The sequence below is a fragment of the Atractosteus spatula genome, chromosome 11 (assembly GCF_055471065.1).
Source record: "Atractosteus spatula isolate fAtrSpa1 chromosome 11, fAtrSpa1.hap1, whole genome shotgun sequence".
In the NCBI taxonomy this organism is placed as follows: Eukaryota; Metazoa; Chordata; class Actinopteri; order Semionotiformes; family Lepisosteidae; genus Atractosteus; species Atractosteus spatula.
The window spans coordinates 11681800-11704878 of NC_142716.1; the positions used below are offsets into that span (position 1 = coordinate 11681800).

General features: G+C 35.1%; 1 protein-coding gene across 2 annotated transcripts in view; it reads right to left on the reverse strand.

Moving 5' to 3' along the window:
* nek7 (NIMA-related kinase 7) overlaps positions 1-23079 on the reverse strand; it is a 65175-nt gene that overhangs the window by 14121 nt on the left and 27975 nt on the right. For both annotated transcript variants that reach the window (XM_088927772.1, XM_088927773.1), the window contains 5 exons: positions 22425-22487; positions 19982-20092; positions 16821-16929; positions 14491-14598; positions 9174-9268 (listed from right to left, as the gene is read on the reverse strand). In XM_088927772.1, the coding sequence (XP_088783898.1) occupies positions 9174-9268; positions 14491-14598; positions 16821-16929; positions 19982-20092; positions 22425-22487 (486 nt within the window). The remainder of the gene's footprint in view (positions 1-9173; positions 9269-14490; positions 14599-16820; positions 16930-19981; positions 20093-22424; positions 22488-23079) is intronic.

The window sequence follows — 23079 nt, forward strand, 5'->3', positions numbered from 1 at the left end:
AAGCCTTAAGCCTGGCAGAGCTGAAAGGAAAGACATTGATGGAATTTACATTTTGTACAGACAGCCCTCATTTGGCAAAACCAAAATCCACAAAACTGTTCCTTCATTTCTGTATATTCCAATGGGTACACATGGTATAAAACACAATTTCTGAATTAAATTAAAAATTCAGTCTCCATATTAAGACCAAGGTTACCTACCCACCATTTAATTCAAAAATGCTATTTTAAATACAGTTAATTAAGGTGCAATGGAACAAGTAAAGGTTTATTCCATGCTGAAAAGAGAAGAAAGGAAACAACGTTTAAGCTGTGGAGCCTTCTTCGGGTGTAAGGTTAATTGGGGTGTTTGTTGCCACTAGAAATGTTTCCATTTTACAGATATGCAATCTTTTCATTTATAAAATGCCCAAATTATGCATGTTTGTACCGACTGGTAAATTGTAAGGAAAGGCATAGCATATCTAGACAACTATATTACTGCCATTCAAAGTTTCTCAAACACTGAACTAAAATACTGTTTAGTGTTTTGGAAATATAGGGATAGCAAACGGAGAAACATGGTGAAAAACAAATCTGAAATGTTTTTTTCTTGTTTCTACCAAGTCTTGCGTGGGTCCGGTATGACCAGGTTTTTTTTTTCATAACTTCATTGACACACCAAAGGAACCAAAAAAATTGAAAAAAAATTGTGGCCTCTTAATGCAATTATGTGTTATGTATCTGGATTGTCACATTAGCAAATTTCAACTATTTTTATAGTCCTAAAAAACTATTTCAATGTGCCTTTGGATGACAGTAATAAGTGCAACAACTAATTAAAGGCATTTTTACTTGACAGCATACAGGTTTTTTTTTATTACAGTTCCTCTGCAGGCTCACTGGGAAAGTTTGGCAGAAATCGAGATGGAATTGGTCATTTCTAGAGATTTCACCACCCTTGTTAAAAAACGTAAAATGCACTGATTTCCATAAAGTATACCCACTGCTTTGCACTTTGCGGCTTTGTTTTTAACATCTGGAAGATGACTTGCATACTGTTATTTTGGAGAAAAAAATAGATATACTCCTAAGTAAACTGTACTGAAATGGAAAGCTCTGTTTACATAAGGTGTGTGTCTCTGTGAGTGTGTGCAGAGATGCTGGGTGGGGGTTGGCAAATGATTTCAGATAAGATGCTGAACATATCCAACAAAGGGTTAAACAAGGACTATTGTATTTTCATGCATCTTCTGCTTTGACAGATGAAAAATGTCAACTGTCCTGTTTTTATTTTCGAGTTTTTGCACTATTCATCTGGTTCATTAGTGCATCTCGCTCCTGCCCCTGACAGCTGCTCGCCCTCTACTCCCAGCCGCTGAATTTTTCAGGCTAATTTGATCCTCCACACTGAGACGATCGCTGAAATGATTGACTTGCTCCCTGACCTCCGGGGCCTGACTCCTCCTGATTAGTATTCCTGGGCTGTTTGAGGTACAAGAGCCTGCTGTCTGTCTGCAGGGCTGGTGGTGGCACACTCTCTTCTTTACTGTACCCTACCAACCTACAACCTCGTGAGGAGGCAACTGCTGCTCTGAACAACAAAGCAAATGTGTAAAATCTTCTTTCCCTATGTAAAGGTCCTGTGTAGGAGAAATTATTCTGCCATTAGCTTAATTAATATTGATCCTTTTTAGTTCTTTCCTCACATGCCAATTAAAGCTTTTTTTTTTGCCTCTCAAGTGAGTGAAGGTCACAAAAGAGTGCAAGGAAAATCAAATACTTACAATGCAAAAAAAACATCATTATTTTATCCTGTACGCCTTCATGTTATGCTTTCATGATGTATTTATCAAGGAAACGTCCCCCCCAAAGTGCAGCAAGATGTAATTAAAAATACATGTGATTTCCGAGACTTAAGATTTCGTTTGAGGATATCCACTGACAAAAAGAGACCAACTTGTGTAAAAGAACAATTGAATTACTTATATGCTACAAAGTGCAAACTCGCAAGGCTGCTGTAACTGCAAGGCAAGACAATCAAACAAAAGGATATCAACCACCAAGAGATGAATTCTGATGGGATCGAATTTTACCAACGTTACATGCCCAACTTTTTACCATTACATAGTTTCTTTAATAAGCCACATTCCAAAGACATTTCCACAATAATGACACATCTAACCGCAGAACAGCACCTTATTCCAGAAGCAGATATTTTCTCTCATAATAAACTTTCACAAAGCCTTTCAGAACTATAAAATCCAAGGCATTTTTTAATGAAAACTACATTTATAAAGCTTTCCTCTTCATTTCAATGGATAGTCAATATCAGTATCAGTATTGTAAATAACAATATAGCTTAAATGAATGCAGCAGTTTTTAATTGATAGCTGCATCAGATTTATCCTTGAAAATGTGAGTAACTCATTCTTCAAAAAATATCATAAAACCTCAGACTAGAGTAGCATAGCTAGCAATGGAAATTAAGAACATAATACTTAATGCATCTGCTCTGAAAGAGGAGAGCAGGTAAGCAGAGTGGGTTTAAGATGTCTTGTCACCTGCCTATACAGCATCTTGAAATTAATATATTTTAATATTCCTTAATACATGTCATGGTTCTGAAATGCAGATACATACTGTCTGGGGTGGGATTTTATGAGGTCCATGTTACGTAATGCAAGAAATTCCTAAGAACCTATAACCACTTCCATCTCAACTATTTTCACATTTGAAATTGTCATAAGGCATTAACAGAGATCTGTTTTTCAACATCTCCAATTGTTTTCCTAACTCTGAAGCATTTGTCTTTAAAAAAAACAACAGACACATTTTCAGATACTGGAGCATTCCTAACTTTCAAGTCCATTGTACTTCTGGTTTAGCATCTGTTCTGTAAAATAATGAAGACTTTTTGAAATCAGGAGCCCCAACTGTGAACACGAGAATCGGATTTGGCAAAGCAAACGTGCAAATGCAGGTCGGAAAAGTGCTGTTGCTGAATCACTGTTGGAAGATACTGCAATTAAATTACAAATATACATTGAGCATTTGAATATACAAAACAAGGTTATCCCTTTACTTGCACATCCTCATTTAAACAACTGATTGGTTAACAACTACTAAGGAATTCAGATTAAAAGATAAAAATCTCAGAGCATGCAGATTAAGTATGCAATTCTGCACACTGAAATTATTTGTGAGGGGTGCAGCTATCTCTCTGATCACTTCTGTGTTTTAGAGGCAAATGTCAGTGGAATACATTAAACACATGGTAAAACAAAGAACACACAATCTGAACAGGTCATTTAAAGGCACTCCTAGCCCCAGCCCTTTTAAATTAGGTTCCTAATTAAACAAACACGCAGATTTCAATGAAATCTCCAACGAAAACCAGCATTCAAAACACGTGGCTGTAAACAGAGAGCTAACAATTTTAGTTTTAATTGTAAAAAAAATAACGAGAAGATAGATTCATGTTAGGGTAAAAAAAGTAAGCAGGATTTTATGGTTTATGTACATATAAATCCGAAGCAGTCTGACAGACAGCTGTTGTACCAGGATACTCCTCTCAAGCTATTTCAACAAGTACTATTAAGACAGTTTAAAGTGACTTCAAAGGACACGTAATCCAAATAAATGCAAATGTATCAATTTGCCTACTGTCTGTCTTTAATATATATTATAGACAGTAAGCCATGAAAACAGTTCTTGTGAATCGTACATCACGCTGAGTACCATCTGTTTAGCTTATTATGACCTTTTTCTTGGGATTATAAAACCAACACCGAAACTTCTGGGATGAAAATTCCTTTGTGCATGAGTTCAGAAAGGCCTATCTGCTTACCTACAGTAATACATTCCAGTGTTCTCTTGTGAAAATGCAAATTGGGAGGCTCTCCTTGGAAAATCATGTCACATTTAATAGAAGATGTATTCAAAACTAGAGAATTCAAAATTTGTTTGGCTTCAAAAGGTTTGTTTCGTTTTACACAAGCATTCAGAAACTGTGCTCATTGAAATTAAATGTTACTTCAACTTACTTGACAAAAAGGACATTAAAATGATAGAAAGCCTAATGATACACTAAGCTAAACAGAGAGCAGGCTGGTATGTCGACAGCAAATACAGCTATAGTAAACCGACTGGAGCATTTAAACTGTAAGGGTGAAATCCAAAACATGATTTGACACAGTGCTATCTACATAATGGCTAAACTTTACGGAACCACATCATGTGGTCCTATTCTAACTTGTGGCTTACTCCCCCCCCCCCCCCACTAATCCCCACATCACTAATCAGGCACCCTATTAGTAGCATATAACTGGGAGAAAGGAAAGTGAAACCATTAGCGCCCGAGAAATCAGTGACTCGGAATAAGTAACCTATTGCCTTAGAGCCTGCTGTACTTTATTTTATTATTTTGATTATTAAGGGTTCAAAAGTTGTTTAAAGCCAACGGATTACCCGAGTTTAAACTTCAAGCACTTGGGTTTCCCTCAACCCTTTACTGTAGTAGGCCAGCTTCTAAGTAATATAGCATTTACCCATGAACATCAATTACTGCTGATTATGACACTGTATGAAAACATGGTTCCATCTTCTTCCATGTTGTTTAGATAAAGTGTTAACAACACAGACATAAAAGAATAACAGGATTCCTGTGCAGAACAAAAGAAAGACATTTTACAGCAACAACACAATTTAACAGAAAACCAACTAACCAGGTACTGTGTACTATCAGAACATTATACCGGCTGGAGGCTGGAAGGGATATTTTGAAATGTTTAGACTTCTGTTGTGAGCTAAAAGATGCTGTGTTTGCACAAGGCAATTTAGTTTAATGGAGAGGCATCAATCTTGTCATAAGAATGTATAAATTATAAGCTAAATGAAGTTCTTCCTTTTAAACTAGGCATTTTACTGCAATAAGTAATTTTTTAAACAATCAATTACAACTGCATTACACCACTTTATGATGACTAAAGACAATAATTACATTGATATAATTATGACTATACAATTATACAATAATTGTATTTACAATTGCAGGAAATAGTAAATACATTTCAATATTTCTTAGCTAGAAATATGAAACAGTTAGGCCTTTATTTGGGTCATTCTGAAAAAATGTCATTTGTTACCGTTTGCAAAACTGACCTCCACACAATTAAGACATGGCAAAGTAAATGAAAACATTCCATATGTAAATTAGAAAAATATAAAATACGCCCATGGAAACAAACTGATCAACAATTAAGTTGATATAATTCTCTATACATATTAATAGTCTTAATTGTATAAGTGGACTGTGTATGGTGTATTTCAGTTCAAAAATACATGTGAACTAGCATACAGCTTTATGCAAATGTTTGGGCACCCCTGGCCAAATTACATGTTTTGTTGATTTTCCAAGTGAAAAGAAGTTATTGCAACCTCTGCAGCGAACAAACTTAAACTTGACATGTTTCTGCAAATATGAATGCACAGTTACTATGTATTTGCTAAATTTAACAGATTGAAAAAAATAAAACAGTAAATGTGGCATGTGCAAGAGTTTGGGCACCCTTCCAGTTGATCCACTAGTGTTATTTTTTTGTACGGTCTCAGAACTTAATTGACTCGTTAGGCCTGAATCTAATTGTCGGGTGATGACAATTCCAGAGCTTCACAAAACTCTGACTCTTTGAACCTCTCAAGGTGTTGAGCTTACACTTAACAAACATGGGCTCCTTTAAGCAGTAGACTGAGGATTAGAAAATAAAGATAATTGACTCTTAAAAAGCAGGGGAAGGCTATAAAAAGATATCTAAACGCTTCTTGCTTACAATTTCCACTGTCCGAAATATCATTAAGAAATGGAAGTGAAGGGGAACTCTTGAAGTCAAGACAAGATCTGGAAAACCAAGAAAAATCTCCAATAGAACTGCTTGTAGACTGGTCAGGAATCACTGCAAAGGACCTGCAGGAAGGTTTTGCTGGCACAGGAGTAGTGGTGCCGGTCAAACATGCACAAACATGATCTGCATGGAAGAGTCATCAGAAGGAAACCTTACCTGCGATCTCATCACAAAAGTCAACGTCTGAAGTATGCATCACAACACTTAGATAAGCTAGAGGCATTTTGGAACCACGTGCTGTGGTCTGATGAATTAAAAATTGAACTCTTTGGCTACCATCACCAAAGGTACGTTTGGAGAAAAAAAGGAGAAGCATTTGAAGAAAATAATACCTTGCCAACTGTTAAGCATGGGGGTGGAACTATTATGCTTTGGGGTTGTGTGGCAGCCAGTGGCACAGGAAATATTGTGTGGGTAGAGGGAAGAATGGATTCAACTATCAACAAATCCTGGAAGCTAATGTCCCACAGTCAGTGAAGAAACTGAAGCTGGAAAGAGGTTGGATATTACAACAAGACAATGATCCAAAACATACCTCAAAACCAACCATGAACTACTTCAAGAAACGAAAGATTAAGGTTTTGGAATGGCCTTTACAGTCCCCAGACTTGAATATTATTGAAAATCTGTGGGTAGATCTCAAACACGCAGTGCATGCAAGACGACCTAAGAATATTTCAGAACTAGAAGCATTCTGCAAAGAAAGAATGGGAAAAAAATTCCTAAAGCAAGAATAGAAACACTGTTAGCTGGCTACAAGAAACATTTGGAGGCTGTGATTTCTGCCAAAGGGGGTGTTACTAAGTACTGACTGATAGGATGCCCAAACTTTTGCACATGCCACATTTACCGTTTTATTTTTTTTCAATCTTTTAAATTCAGCACATAAATAGTAACCGTGCATTTCAATTCGCAGAAATATGTCAAGTTTAAGTCACTGCAGAGGTTGTGTTAATTTCTTTTCACTTACAAAATCAACAAAACATGTAATTTGGCCAGGGGTGCCCAAAGTTTTGCATACAACTGTAACTACAAAAGAGCTGTATGTGTTTGTAACCCTATCTCACATGAGTTGGTAGTTATTTTCTTTCAAGTCATGTGTTGTGGCAAGAGCCGATTCTCTCAGGTTAAAACAGGTCTACTGCCACAACAGTGCAGTTTGTGGTAAATTCCAGAACTCCATTTGTGTTCATTTACTTGTCTAACCTCTGTTAACTTTTAAGAAAGCACAATGCAAGATTATTACATTATAAGAAACCAATAAGTAATGAGAAGTCCCTGTATAACAGTAAATCTGAATTACTGTTCTCAGTCTGAGGAACCCTGGGAGTTGTAATTACAAAAAATGATGAAGAATTCAAGTGCAACATCAAGTATTAACATTATTTTTGGGTTTGTGTTATAGGCCTATTTGATTTTTACTAATTTTACCTTCTTAGCTTTTCACTGCTAGTGCTTTGATTTTTACGATACCTCATTCTACATACTGCAGTGACTCTCAATCACCTGACTACAAGACATATGAACGACAAGAAATAAAAAATAAACAATTACTACATTCCATGTGTGTATTTCTGAAAAAGAATAGCCTTAAATTAAAGGGTCATCTATCTTGGATTGGCAGTCCAGATTGAAACTATATACAATACCCTTCAGGGTTTTTTTCATAACCCTGATGAAACAGGAAGAAAAAAACCATAATAGATTGGGAGTGGATCATGTGTCTTGCTTGAAGCAAATCTAAAAATGTTATACTGTAATCGTAATACCCGTGCAAAGCACAAAGACATTTGTCTTGTAACTGAATTACAGAAAACATAAGAGTGACATTTACACTACATATGATTTGAAATAAAATGCAGTTTAAACAACTCTACAATAGCCTTCTGCTCTTTCAGAACTAGATCGAGGCCTCATATATAGGTTTTACTGGGGTATAAAAGGTGGTAAACCTTTAGTAGTAACATGCACCATCAAGCATTGCACCAAACGCAAATGGTTATTGACCACCAGAAGTTGAGGGATGGTTACAAAAGAATCCACAAAAAGCAGAATCTACTACTTTACACTGTATTGTTCAGGAATAAGAAACTTAAGACTCATAGTATAGTCAACTCCACCAAGAAGAGGATACAAGTGGCAGCAGTTGGGGACTTCTAAGTTAGCCTGGTACCTTCAGGATACAAAGTGTCCAAAACTGAAATTTAACAACATTCAGTACTGCATAGAAAAAGCCTCTTATGTGGAAGAACCATAAAATCTGAACTGCAATTTGTCACATTTGAATGACAATTGGAATAATGTTATATGGTCAGATGGAACTAAAATAGGAGTTCTGGGGCTTGCTCATCAATGTAATGTCATTAATGACATAAAAAAGGCAAAGTTGATTTTGAGAAAATACTTATGCCGGTTGTGAATTATCTCCAGGTCGGGGGAGGGAGGGTCAAGATTCTAGACAATGGACATTCCCGTATGACTATGATCCAAAGTATACATCCAAATCAACACAGAAATGGTAAATTGCACACCAAATGTTCCTGACTGGTCATCTAAATCTCCAAACCTCAATCAAACTCACTCATGCTTTTTGAACTTAAATTACTTTGAACAGATAAGACTTTGCTCCATGCAATAATCAAGACTGCAATATAACACACTTTGAATTGTTTCAGCAGGACACATTAACCAATCGATGCATGTTTCAGTTATAGAATGATTTTTGTACCTATTCCATTGGAAATATGAATACATCTGTAGGATACCGTACACTTAAAGACTAGCAACATTAGCTTACTAAATAAATGCAAAGTTTACCAGCGAAACACACCAGCTTCATCAATCCTCTATTGGAGTAAGCAGATACTTTGCCAAAATGGAGATAAACAGACAATCGTAAGAGCCAACTGACCTTTGCCAAGTAAAGTTTCAAATGTATTTCTAGCTATAGTTGAGGGGAAAAGAAAAACATAGTTCTTCCTTTCTGCAGCTTCTGGTTTTACTTTTCTGTACAATTTTAAAACACTGTCTATGTATTTTCTAAAGAAAGAACTGGAGTCGCAGTATATAATTTCTTAGCAAAACTGTATTTGTTATCTGAAACATATGTAAATGTCAATTTAATTTTCTTGCAAAAGTCAAATATACTACAGGTTTCCTCTTTACATTGCTTACCTCATGAAAAAGTGATACTTTAATTAAATGATAAATACCAAAACATTCTATGGGAAGCGCTGCATCTTAGAAAATGTACAAGCCTCCATACATCTGAGTTGGTGGTATTTTAGTTTACCTCATAGAGCAAGCAGCCTAGTGACCATATGTCAGATTTGAAGTTATATCCATTTTCATGTATCCTCTCTGGAGACATGTAATAAGGGGTACCCACTGAAACAAAAAAGGAAAAACAGAAGTCAGGTTATTGAACTCATAGTTCAGAAAGCCATTTTATGTACTTATTATATGCCTGAAATTGAAACCAAAAATGAATTTAAAACTCTGAATTTAAAAACAGGCACCTTCAAGGATCTTAAGATGTGTAGTACTTACTATTCCATACTCAAGCATGCTAAACCAAGAAAATTGGGATAGAACACAGCCATAATTTCTTCAGAAATTTCCATCTGCAGTATGTTGAGAAACTGTGGAAGTAGTTAACCAAAATAAACTTTAAGATGCTGTGAAATAAGTCACTGAAAATGCACAGATATCCCATGGAAAGAAATGGAAAGTTGAGATCAGCAATCTAGCTTTAAAAAATAATCAAACCCTTTGCTATGTGAAAGCTTTCTGAGATCATGTGGTCATGATACATTTCCACAACAAACAGAAATGATCAATTATTAGTCATTCAAGATCAGGGCACATTCTGGCACTTCTTTGCACTTTTATTATAATGCCTTAAAAGGCAGATTTTTATTTTTATTGATTTCTGTAATATCCTCATTTGTATGAGGGAAAATCACTTCCACTCTTCTAGGTTAATCCAGGCAGGAACATGCTATGCAGTCATTTTATAAAATTTGGCTTCTTTCAACTGGCTGGATGAGATGCTCAGATCAGAAGGTTAATGAAGGTAATCAGAAGGTTACAATGTGCAGCATCCAGGTGCGCATGCAGTAGCAGCTTTCTACCACCAGAAGGTGCAATGGGCTTCCTAGATTGGACCTTATTTTCATTTTTACATTTTCATGCTTCAACCAGAGTTAAAATATTTAGAAAACAGAAATTTAGATATGCACAAAACAACCAACCACAGGTTTAAAGCATGTTTACCATTTGCCTTGACTTTTTCAGTCCTAATATGTGGAACAAATGTTATGAGATCTGTAATTTGTTGCTGTGTTGTCTTTTTTAAATCAATTGAGCATTGCACTCTTAATACTGTGATTGAACACTCATAGTCCTGTACCACAAACTGAACAGCATTTGGCTAAAATGTTACTTTTAGAGTTGAACTCAATTTAATGGCTTGTAGTTGCCATTAATAAAATAAAAACATAGTTCTGATGCTATGTACAAAAGAACTGGGAAGGGAAATGCCAGAAATACAGATATTTTTGAAGAGAATCTATCAATAATTAACTTATTTAACTCTTTGTGAAAGGTACAGTATAACCAACCACTTTGGCATTTTTCAAATCAACAAACACACACATACCACAGTAAATATAAACAAAGAATATTATCTACCAATGACAGGTTTTTTTTATAATACATAATGCTTGATACAAAACAGAATTCTACAAATGAAAAAAACATCCGGATCAGTAAAGGAGAAAAAGGAAGGCACTTAAGAATATCCCTTACATCTGTAATGTGTTGGGTTTTAAAATAGGAAAACATTTAGGATGAGACTTGAGTTAAAGATACACCCATTTCATTACAAAAAGACTGAAACACACATAACTGGCAGTGAGGTGAAGGTACAGGCAGGCCGCTGTAGGAAATCCACAGGGGGCAGGTAAAACACTGAAGTTTGAAGGTTCCTAGTTTACTGAAAGCAAAGAAATTCCTATCAGCAGCTAAAAGAAGCCTTCAGATACATTAGGGGGGGTGGACAAGACTGTGAAAGATTGATGATAGGAAAAATACAGATAAACGCTTGCAGTTTATAAAGTTTAGCCCTTGTACAACACCTTAAATTCAATACTGACTAAAATCTCACGTGGCCATCAAGTGAAAGAAATTCAAAGACAAACAACACTAAGATATAAAGCACAGCACAGAAAAATAAACACCATTGTTCAGAGAAACAGAATTATTCAACATTAACCCTTCACACCTCTTATGATAAAGAATACACAGAGAATCAATTTACAGCTCCTGAATTGAGTTTGAAGGAATTATCAAGTATCACCAAACTGCTTCTTTTAATGACTGCAATGAAGCACCTAAAAATGTGTACAATATTTTTAATTCTTCTCTAACACTTGTTTCCAATGAAAACAAGTTTTTTTTTAAATGCTAAAATATTATCTATAATCTAACAGAAAAAAAATTGCTCATCGACACCATATTAAGTTGAAGAGCATTATTCAAATTGGTCATTATGCAAAGTTTTTGCAAATTTAAGTGTCTCCTGGTACTGCTTGAACAAAGTCCCTTAACATTCATTATTACATGATTAAAAAGAATACTCTTTCTTTATGCAAATAATTGTATAAAAAGCTGAAGCTAGTCACATTCTATATGCATACCTAATTAAAACATTATTTATTCATGCCAATAATTGAAATACATGTTGGGATTGATTCTTCTTATTACTAATAACGACAATGATGTATTTTCTGGAAATGAGAGCAACGCGTCACAGCGATGACTCTGTGGAGAGTTTTAATTTAATGAAAAAAGTGATACAATGAATTCGGCTTGGTAGATGATGTGGGATTTGTTTCTAAACCAAAATTACTGCAATCAATAAAAAGCATCTTTTAAGCGCTTATTATGACCAAGAAAGGAGCTACCATCAATTAAAGTAATAAAAGATAATCAAACACAATGGCATTCTAACTCTGGAATATGTGTGCGGTGATAATACTTTAAGGTAATTAGTAGGTTTTTTTCTAATTTCTGTTGTTAAATGTAAATGTATAGATCCTGGATTACCAATGATTTCAACTCTGTTTTTAATCATTTCTTTTTCACGAATATATTTTTTTCTAACGGCTCTCTTTTGTTCCTTTTTTCTCCTCCCTTAATTTAAAGGGGAAGAAGCCCCTGGCTCAAAATGCTAAGATAAGTAAGATTTTTTAGTTTGTATCTGCAGGCGGCTGAGATACTGAAAGAGAGAGTTAAAAGGGTAAGACTCAGCTTCTAAAGCAGAGAATTGACAGGCACATAGCACAGCTTCCTGGACCCCCATACACTACACACCCTAGTGTTCTACAGTGGAGGTTTGTCTCATTACAGCTAAAACTGTCAGCCCCCCTGCAGAGAGAGGCTTTAGTCTACTCGCCCAAAGGGAAAGGCAGATACAGGGTCTCTATGCCCCTGGGTGAATTTAACCTGCCATGTAGAAACTCATGAATTTCATACCCCTGCACAGCAAAGCTTAGCACAGACTGCATCTTACAATAAGAGCCATCGGATCTTAAACAAAAACACACACAAAAATTAGATGTTCCATTTCAGCCAAATGTGTTTGTGCACGTTAAAACATTTACCTTTGATCAAATTACTGTTCAAGAAGGGCAAAAGCAACAAAGGGAAGATGCATGTAACTGATTAAAAGTCATTTTTAAGGCCATTCAGCCTGCGTTTTGTATTAATAAAGTGTATATGAGTGGAGACTGGGGTGCGATTAGAACATTAAAGAGCGACTAAAAGGGTTTCTATAAATAAAGAATAGAAAATATTTTGTTAGGTATGGATCTGCAAAGCTAATAACATCTAATATTTTTGGGGTGAGATGCAAGTCAAAGCCAAAGCTCATATAGGCAAATTAAGAAACCAATTAAAAAAATCTTCAATACATTAAAATATTAATTATATTATATATTAACAATAGCAGTAACATTTTATTTATAAGCCAAAACTCAAACCACTACAATTCAAACGCAGAGTTTGTTTGGAATTCACGGTAGCCTAAATGATTTTTAAAATGCACACGATCTTTTGAACCTGGCACTATAATACATTTTTGTAATAAATTAACAAAGAGGTTGTCCTTTAAGAAAATGAAAAGTTCATCCACCTCAGATCAGTTACTGTGGGGCAAATCATTTTAAAAGGCAAATTAATCGAGCAAGTCTATTAAAATGACTTCATGAGCTACTACCGAGCTTTGAATCATTATGCATCACACAAATGCATTTTTGGAACAGAGCACAAAAATTTACCAAGGTTACCAGAAGAGGGGGCTATGTTCTCTAGTTTTATTGCACCAGCAAATTAGTTTCTTTTTTATCGGATGATGTTCTGCAAGATTAACAGGAGTTAATCTTTTTAACACGACAAAAAAAACACTGTCCCAGAGATCTGACCACAATTAAAAACAAACAGCCTTTTCAATTATCGAAAGGCAAAGGTTGTCCACCTGGAAAAAGATAATACAAAGTGACACAAATAAGACTATATTATGTTATCTGCAAATGTTTAACTCTCCCCATATAGAAAACAGGGAAATGATATGTGAAAAACAGAGACATCTACATAATTTATAAAATGTTCTCCACACATGCGAGCTAAAAAACAAAGGTCAGACTGGTTTCTTGATATTGTACAGTAAACAAAGGCAAAGAAATTGCATACAAGTTCTATTAAAATGGACCCAAATTTTACTTGAACACTAACTAAATAATACATTTCATTTTATGTCGAGATTGGCAAAAGTTTGCTTTTAAAAGAAAAGATTGTGTGGAGATGCTATACACTATACATGAACTTGTAAGAACTTTCAAGATCTTGAACTTTTGTGAATTCTACACATTTTATACAAAAACAACACATTTGAAATGATAGAAACTTCGTGATGAGATGGCCGTAAGATAAATGGAACCCACAAAGTGAATTTTTTCTAATACACACAGTCATAAAGCAACTAAAATAGGTTGTTAACAAACTGTAAAAATCTTAAATTCTTTTTAAACAACAGGTTATCTGAAATATAAACAGTTATAGAATTTGACACAATGTCCCATTTATTGTTTCATCAAACTTATTGAATAATTATATCAATGCCATCCCATATTTATTACCCATCAGATATTTTAAATGTATAAAACTAAATCAACATATGTCATAACAGTTTCTTATTCCTTGAAGGATCAACAGGTCAGCCCAGCAAGAGATCTGCTTGTAGCCATTCATCATCGTCTGCATGGTGCTTTATTGCACTCTTGTGCAATCAAAATTGTACAGCAGTAGCAAGGCCAGGCTTGTTACATCCAGACATCATCTGTGAATAGGTCAGAGGTCAAGGCAACAGGAAAGCCTTAACTGCTCAATGAAATGGATATACCCAGCACTGGTTTGTAAGGTTTGCCTAGGGCTGCAGGAGGTTTTTATAACACACATGTTTTTAGTCTGAGTGATATAATGAAACACATCCAGCTTTTGTAATTAAATCATCCGTCTACTCCGTGCAACATTTTAAAATGCTTCCTTACCTAAAGAATGTGCTGCTGTAGTCTTGGAGCTGAAGAACCTACCAAGTCCCAGGTCTCCTAATTTTACTACCCCAGTGGCAGTAATGAACACATTAGCTGGTTTTATATCTATAAAGAATGAAGAAAAAAAAGCATGATTGAGTATGCAAACTGAACACCATATTTGCCCGTTACAGTACACAACTAGCCAGAAACAAAGAAGACAAAGCCAACAGCAAAGGCTAAATTATGCACTTTAAATAATACACTGTTAAGTACTGCTGCTTAATATTGACAGAGCTAAAAAATGGACTTTCGAGACCATTTGTTTCACGATAAGACGTGTGAACATCTGCTGGATGTAAGAACCGAACTTATGAGGGGAAGTGATAGACACCCGCTTCTAGCAATAAACTGGAGGTTCTATGATTGGAAGCATGTGTTTCTGCATTAAGCACACCACATTGTTTTGTGTGTAAATAAGCTGTTAAATCATTGCATTTGCCACGTGAAAGCAACAAATTTTAAAGATTCCGCATACAATTTTAAAAGAAGCCATCAGCCCTTTGTGACATGACAGATAATGAAAGCCTTACATACTAGTTTTACTTTTGTTAAAACTAAAATTAAACAAACGTGAGCTTTATTTTTTTAACGGCATGGTGGAAGATTAATTCCAAAAACTAGAGAAAAATCTTACTTTACTACAACTTTGTCATCACATGCTGTTCTTCCAAACAGGACTTCAAATTCAATGTGGCAGTTACGCTACTTCTACACCATTTCAAATACTGAATTTCACTCTTCAAGCCTGTGACATGTTTGAATGACCAGTAATAGTGACCAATGAAGTCATTCACCATCAGAGGCTCATGAATTGAACACTGGGGGAATAAATAACATTGCCACATTGAATGAGACACCCATCCTTTGTTATTTCTGTTTAACATCTCAGGAGGTAAATATACCCAGAAGCACAGTTTCTTTAATACAATTTGATTAGTACTTGGATGAGTCAAGGTGGAGTTGCATGGAAAAAAAAAAATTATCCCATACAGTTAGTGGACATTTTCATATAACCTTGGCTGGGAATGCAACATGACGTTTAGAAACGTAGCTTCTGGGCTGATATTTCACGCCTTGTTAAAGTGTTTTATTTTTCTACAGCTGTTGAACACAAGACGACATAAAGTGATTCTGATAAAAATGATCTATGCCGACTTTCACAATTAATAATACGTAGGGTCCCACATTCCTGATTGTAAATTAAAATGATCTCTTTCCAAGAGTCAGAAGCCATAGCTGGCACAGCTGGATTCTCATGGAAAGGACAAGCACTCTGAAAGGCACGGACTGGTTTTCTGGAAGCTCACAAATGTCACACAAGACATCTGTGACAAGATCACCAAGCGCCCCAGTCTATACCTGGTGGAATGGTAAAGCTCATGACAGATGATGAAATAAGCAGAAGGGAGCTTACAGTTTCAGTGGATTTAGAAGCTCCAGCTATTAAAATAAAGTTTGAAAGCTCCTAACACTGTATATACATGAATTTACGCAAGGGATGAAAATTTCATTTTTTTTAAATGTTATGAATATTGAAATATATGAAAAATCCAATCTAATTTGTTACCTGGATTCTGAAGTACTTTCAGAGTCATCATTTAATTAGGATAAATATATAACACTTAAATATATAAGATGAAGAGTTTTACAAGCGCATATCATTTTGTTCAGAATTATCTGTTGCTCATACATTTGACTATACTGTTCCAAGTTTCAGTTTTTTTATCAGTGAAGTGAACTAAAAATGTTATGTAAAAAATGCAACAAACAAGCAATTAGTTAATTTCATATTCACTATAGCCTACCACTTGTTTGCAGCTTATTAATTGCAAGTCTGCAACAAGTCTTTTTTTCTCAGCTGCTGAAGAGAATATTAATTTTTAATTTTAGCTCAACTCAGTGGACTCAGCTGTAAATGGACTTGCCCAAGAACTAAGGATTTAAAGGTTGCTACCTCAGCAAAAAAATGTAAACATTTCAATCAATTCTTGGTGCAAGCAGTTTAGGGGAAATTATTGAACTAAAAACAAAATGATTTGTTTACTTGCCCCACTGTGTTTTTTAAAATTGATACAATCATGCCCCCTATGACAACTGCAAAACCACCACAGGCAAATATACTATTGGTAAACTATTACTTGGAGAACAGTACCAGAAAACTTCACAATGCTATTAGTATTATATATATATTAGAGGTCTAGGAAAGAGATGTATACTTCACGACATGTAAACAGTGTATCCTAAGGTCTTAATGTTTTTTCAGCATATTTCTTTGACTGAAATACCTCTGTGCATGACACGCCGAGAATGCATGTGTTCCAAGGCACTGCAAAGTTGAACAAAATACTTCCAGACTGTCCTCTCTGGAATTAACCTCTTCTGTTTCTTGAAATGCTGTAAGAAAGAAAATAGTGAAAGCTTAAGGTGTCAACAGAACAAAGTAAAAAAAAAACGGCATTATGACAACATTTTTATTAATTAGTTACACTGCACCTCTGCTAATAGCATATGAAAAATATATTACTTTTTTAACAGGAAGCAGAAGGCTTTAAGATGTAAGACAGCATGTCAAGTGCTCAAAACAAAAACAAGAGGTACAAAAAATGACCAAAAATATAACTTTTAATGCAATTTTTTAATAAAAAATACTTATAGCTTATTTACTCCCACTTCATATTCCAATAACTTGTCAAGACTTTCATCTGCAGTACACTCGTCAGTAAAGTTTAATGATAAGTGCTGTATTACTTAGCCAAAATCCGCTATTGCTTGTGTACTAAGCAAACATCTTTTAATTGTCTCCCCAACACCAAAATGTCTCTTTTCTTTAATTTAAGGCAGAACTTTCACTCCATGACCTTTATTAAAAAACCTTCTCATTTTGAACACGCTGCAATGGAAAGCACATGAATTCTCTGAAAATCCATTTTTGTGGTTATTTTCAAATGCTCACATCTGGTGTGTAACTCCTTGGTGCATAAAATAACCCACACTCTCAAACTTTTCCACTGTGTCTAGTTGTAGCAAAATATTCTTTTCGGGTCTGGCATATTTTCTTGCCTCTTCAAAGAAAAAAAAAGGAGGCCACTTAAGCTTCACTAAAACAGAACTTACTCAGCAGGATGCTATAATATAATCTAATGTGAAAAGAATGCAAAATAATGGAGTTTATAGAAAAATGATCTCACTGTATTATGTCAATTATCCATACCACAGATGGGTCTATCTCTGTGTCTCATTACACCCTTCCACAGGACCCCCCACCCCAGAAAAGCGTCCAAATTATGCGTTAACTACAGTCATTTTGGCATAAGATGGCGGATTAATTCATTGTGTAGAAAGATATTTCCTCATTGTAAAAATTATTATTACACTTTTAGAGGATGCTTTTGTTGTTTTCATCTTCCAGACAGACAGCATGTCTGTTTTTAAAAGACTTAGGTCAAAACTGAACCCTGAATGGTGCATGCGCCAATATTGCTCTAGACGCCCTTGTCCAAGCAGGTTTTGATGGTCAAGGGTAACATTACAATATACTATACTGTACACCCTATAACAACTTTATTGCTCTACTATTGCTACTACTGGAGGAAAACAGGAAAAATTAAATGAATGGCATGTTTTAAAGGAACATTTTAAAAATAAGCAGCACAAGCTGAATTGATTTTTTAAATGTTTTTTGTTACTAAACTGAAACAGTCTAATGACAGTATCTTAAACAATTCCTACAAACCAGAAAATGCCCGATATTAATTTGACACATTGTAGAAACTGAGAGAACTGAGACAGCAATATATTTGATAAGGATATACAACATCAGGTAATGGGTCTTAATTATAATTAATTATAAGCTATCATTTCAAATCATGCAATACATAATATCTTGATCAGATACAATATTTTCTTAGATTTCTTATGTTGCACTACCTGCCTATTTATAAAATTATTCTATTATATATCATACATAGAAGATTAAGGTACTTAAATTAATTTACATTTTCTATTGACAGTTATTAGTCTATACAAAATGATATATAGGCACTGGTAGATAATGGAATCAACCTGTAAGTATTTCACTGCGCTTGATTACTCCATTGTGTTTCTTTTTACTTTTCTTATTTTAACCCGCTTTCATGCAAATAATTCAACCGATCCTGAATGTAATATTCAGCACAAGAACCTTGGCCCGCATCCAAACAAAGCCTGTGGATCTATTCTTCCCAACACTCTATTTGCATATCAGAGGGTTGTTTGATGTCAATGGGGTGCATATCGGCCCTCTATGCATTTAAAAACAAACACAGCACATGCAATATTCTGTAAGTGCATGCAAATGAAGGACCATTTGATTTAATTTGAATTCTGGAATGGTCATAAATCAAAAAGAATAAAAATTTTAAATTCATGCATTAACACTGCCGCTTCACATATGGTACAGTATATGCCTCATATAAATTTTATAGTGCAAAGCTAAAGCCTAATTTGTACCTTTACGATTCTGAGATTTAAGAAGGAAAAAAAAGTGAGGTTCACCTAAGCTCTTTAGTGTAACTTGTCCACCCAGGAGGGCAGATTAATATTTGTCAGAGGTCAGGAATTCTCTTTTGTCTACTGTGCTATGATATACTACACACCTATTGGGCTTAAAAAAATGATTTCTCAAAAGTCTATATTGGTAGAATCCCTTTCAGATTATTCTTCTTTTCTTAATCAATACTCAGATATAAATGACTAAGTAATCACTTCTGAAGAATTGTACTGGCAATATTTTACTTTATAAGGTCATATGTACAAAGTTTTTACAGCACATTACTTTTTCGATGTGAAGTCTGATCTTTAAGGATGTCTTAAGAATAATAACCAAAAGAGTACAACTAAATGAAGCTGTGCATTTCCTATCCAAAGAATTTTAACATTGTTTTTTGGTTGGTTTTTTTTTCCCCAGAAAGGCCATTGATGAGAACATTTGGCCCATTGAGCTCAATTTGTTTGACATCACTGTAGTCCCACTGGTGGCCCAGTGAATAATCCCATCCCCCAGTCAGGAATGGACAAGGAGTAATGTTCACAGTACTGTATTACTGTAGTTATCACAAATCATGTCTATTACACTCAGGTTTCTCTGGTGAAGACATGGTATATTAAACTTGTTTGGTTTAAAGTAACATGAATTACACAAATTCTTTTTTTAAAAAAAGATGAAGTCACTCATTCACAAGTTACATTTTCAAAAGTAGCAAAACCTCAATGAGGGCAATTAAAATAACGTCCTCCACTCTGCGTCTGCAACTTGCCTTAGAGTACACGATAACATCTCTGTTTGGAATTAAAAAATTACCACAGCATACCTGGAAAAGTACTCATTTCACTTCCAATAAACATAAAAAGAATCCTTCCCCCCACTGTGAGAAACTGTACTACAAATACAGAAAACTGGGCTGCCTACCTTTATCATTCGTGAAAGGTCTCCGGCATCTGCGAGTTCCAGGACTATATTTAGCTCATTGTCTTCAATGAATGATGCATAATATTTAATTACATTTGGATGGTTCAATTGCTGCAAATAACAATAGAGGAAGTATCACTGACTGTTTAAATATTTAACATGTCAGACTTGGTTGGTCTGAAGAACCTTCAAAAAGTGAAGAGTGGAAAAATAACTGCCAAAGCATATATATAAACTATGACAGTTTATTTTTTTCCCCCAAAAAGAGCTTGAATAGCATATGGTTTTGGCCAAAAAAAAACAACCTTCCAGCAAGATAAGTTCCTTAAAGACCAAAATTAGAAATTCTTTCTTAATAAATGTAATTTGCAAAAACGTTGGCATGTCTGTTGGTTAGCTACAACGCACAGAGACCTTTAATGCAATTTCCACGTTGATGAATATGATGGAAATGTCAAATGCTGTTCAAAAATAAAACCTCCAATAAGAGAGCTTTAACACTTTATACAACAGATATGAGTGACATTTCAAGAAACAACCATCGCCGAATGTAAATAGGGCAGTTGTACATTATGGCTTAGTTTGTTTGTTTTTTTTTTTCCTGTTGGCTGGTCAGTGATTTGCAACTTACAGCATAGTACACAGAAAAAACAGACATCGATAGAAAACAAACCAGAGGAAAAAAAAACTCAGTGTCAGATGTCATAAGCCAGGAAGCAAAAGCCAAGACTTTACATCAGGCATGACATGTAGGAAGCATTATTAAAAAAATGTTCATGCTCAAAACTGATATGAAAAGGAATGGAATGCATATATTATACTCCAATGAATTTATTAAATATACTTTGGGATTATGATTGCAACGTGTCAAAAGTATTTCTTCACCATTTCGTTTTATCCTTCACTGAGGCACTTAAAAATGAAGGCAGAAGCTTCCCAAAATAAACAATTTACTTTAATTAAAGGCCCTCTATACGCTGACCCCATTTTGGGATCCAGTGGTAATGGAAGTTGTGAGCCACATATTTCACTACTATTGAGGGTTACACAGCAAGAAAGCCACTGTGACAAATGTCTGTGAAAACAAACCCTTATATAACACTCTCTTAATACTGAAAACAGAACTAACAGCTGTAGATTCAAGTACACTGCTTTTACCTATAATGGGACTTTCTTTCAGTGAAATATATTTAATGACACCAATTTCTAAGGTGGGCCTCAAGGTGAGATAAGATATTTTCCTTCAAAGAAAAAGCATTGCGAGAACTGAAAACAAAATGTTTGCAGCTTCGAACAGCTTAATTTGAGTAACATTTTCCAGCACATTAAATATTGAAACATCATAAAAATGCTTAGCATTTGCTCCCAGAACATTTGAAGTTCTTTTGGGTAGGGCATGCCACACAGCAAACCAATGTGAGCAAACAGAAAGCACAACACTATACACTGCTAGCCAGATGAAAATACGAAGTGGCTCATGGACCACAATTTGAAGTTATCTTGCTAGTTGGTCTTATTATTTTGATTTGGGTTTTTGTCTTGCCTGATGATGTAGCACACACTTCCTATCGTTTCACACAACAACTTGTCAATTGTGTGAAGAAGACTGGTGCGGTGACCAATTACCAGTCAGCTAGAAGCCTTTGCTAGCAAAAAACAAAGTTGCCGAAATAACATGGGACACGCCAAACACTAAACGGTCAAGTGTTGCTAAGGAGTGTGACAAGGCATTCACATAGATTTAACAAGTGCATTTGACTCCTCACCTTGACACTGGCCCACACAACCAAAAAACCTGTACACCACGTAGCATGAAAAGCAACTCTGACCAATTAATTAGCACCCTCAGACAAGAACTCTCGGTGACAGTTCAAAGCTAATTTTATCTGCTGCACGCAAAAGCGATCAAGTGTTGAGGAACAAATGGACAGTGATCTGGGTCAGAGTAATTAACATGCCAATAAAATGGGTATTTTTGTATTTAAGAACACCTAACCAGGACGGTTCAAAAGAAGCCTCTGATCATGGAAACCTTTGCTTTATTGGGCTTGTCATTAATTTATTAGTTAGTATGCATGCCTGTGTGAGCCTGCTTACAGGGGTTTGATAAATGAAAATGCTGGATTTAAAAAAAAAAAGAAAAGAAAAAAGAACATGAAGAGATACATAAGGGAGTCTGCTAAATTTCCATTACAATGCTCAGTGCTCCCCTTCTAAATATTACTGAGACAGATAAAAACTATAGTTTTTGGCATTAAAAAAAGAGTCAATCTCAGCCTCAAGGAATGACACATAGAAGCCAGTGATCTGCACTCGCCTCACAAGAAACTGTATGTCTGGTACAGATCAATTGTTTTTCTCTAGTATTAGGTCTCTGCTGAGGCACCTTTAGAAAACATAATACAACACACGATGCCGCTTTTTCTCTCCTCTAGTTTTTTACCTTAAGGAGATCTATTTCTTTGATGCAATCTTGCCGAGCTTTGGCATCCATCAAGTCGAATATCTATCAAAAGATCAAAAGGAAAGTGGTGTTATGGCATTTCAGGATACTCGGGCGTATAAGAAGCATTGCCATACAAAGACACAGGCACGACAATACACACCTGGATAAGGTCTGCATTTATACAGGGTAGCACATCTGCTTGTTTTCATCTCCTTTACTTTATAATATTCCAAATTAATCTTACTCAACCTGGAGCTGAAATCCTTTTTTAAAAAATATATTTTTCATTGCGCAGTTTCTCACCCTGCCATTTAATGAAGACGTCATTCACAGCGTGTATAGCTGCTTTTTGCAAGTACTTTCACATTAAGAAAAGAGCAAAAACTAAATGAAGTGAACGTTAATAAGCAGTTCAAGGTAATTCTTTAAAGCTTTACTGTTTACAATACTGTTTTCTTTTTTTATGTCAGTAACATTCTGATGTATAGTGTAACTACAGTTCTGCCAACATTATTTTACACATGAGAAAAACACATACTCATTAATAGTAAGATTAACATAAATATAACTATGTATTCTGAACACTTAAAACAACCACATTACTTAATGTTGCCTGTGGAATTTAATTTTGTTGTTATACACATTAGACATT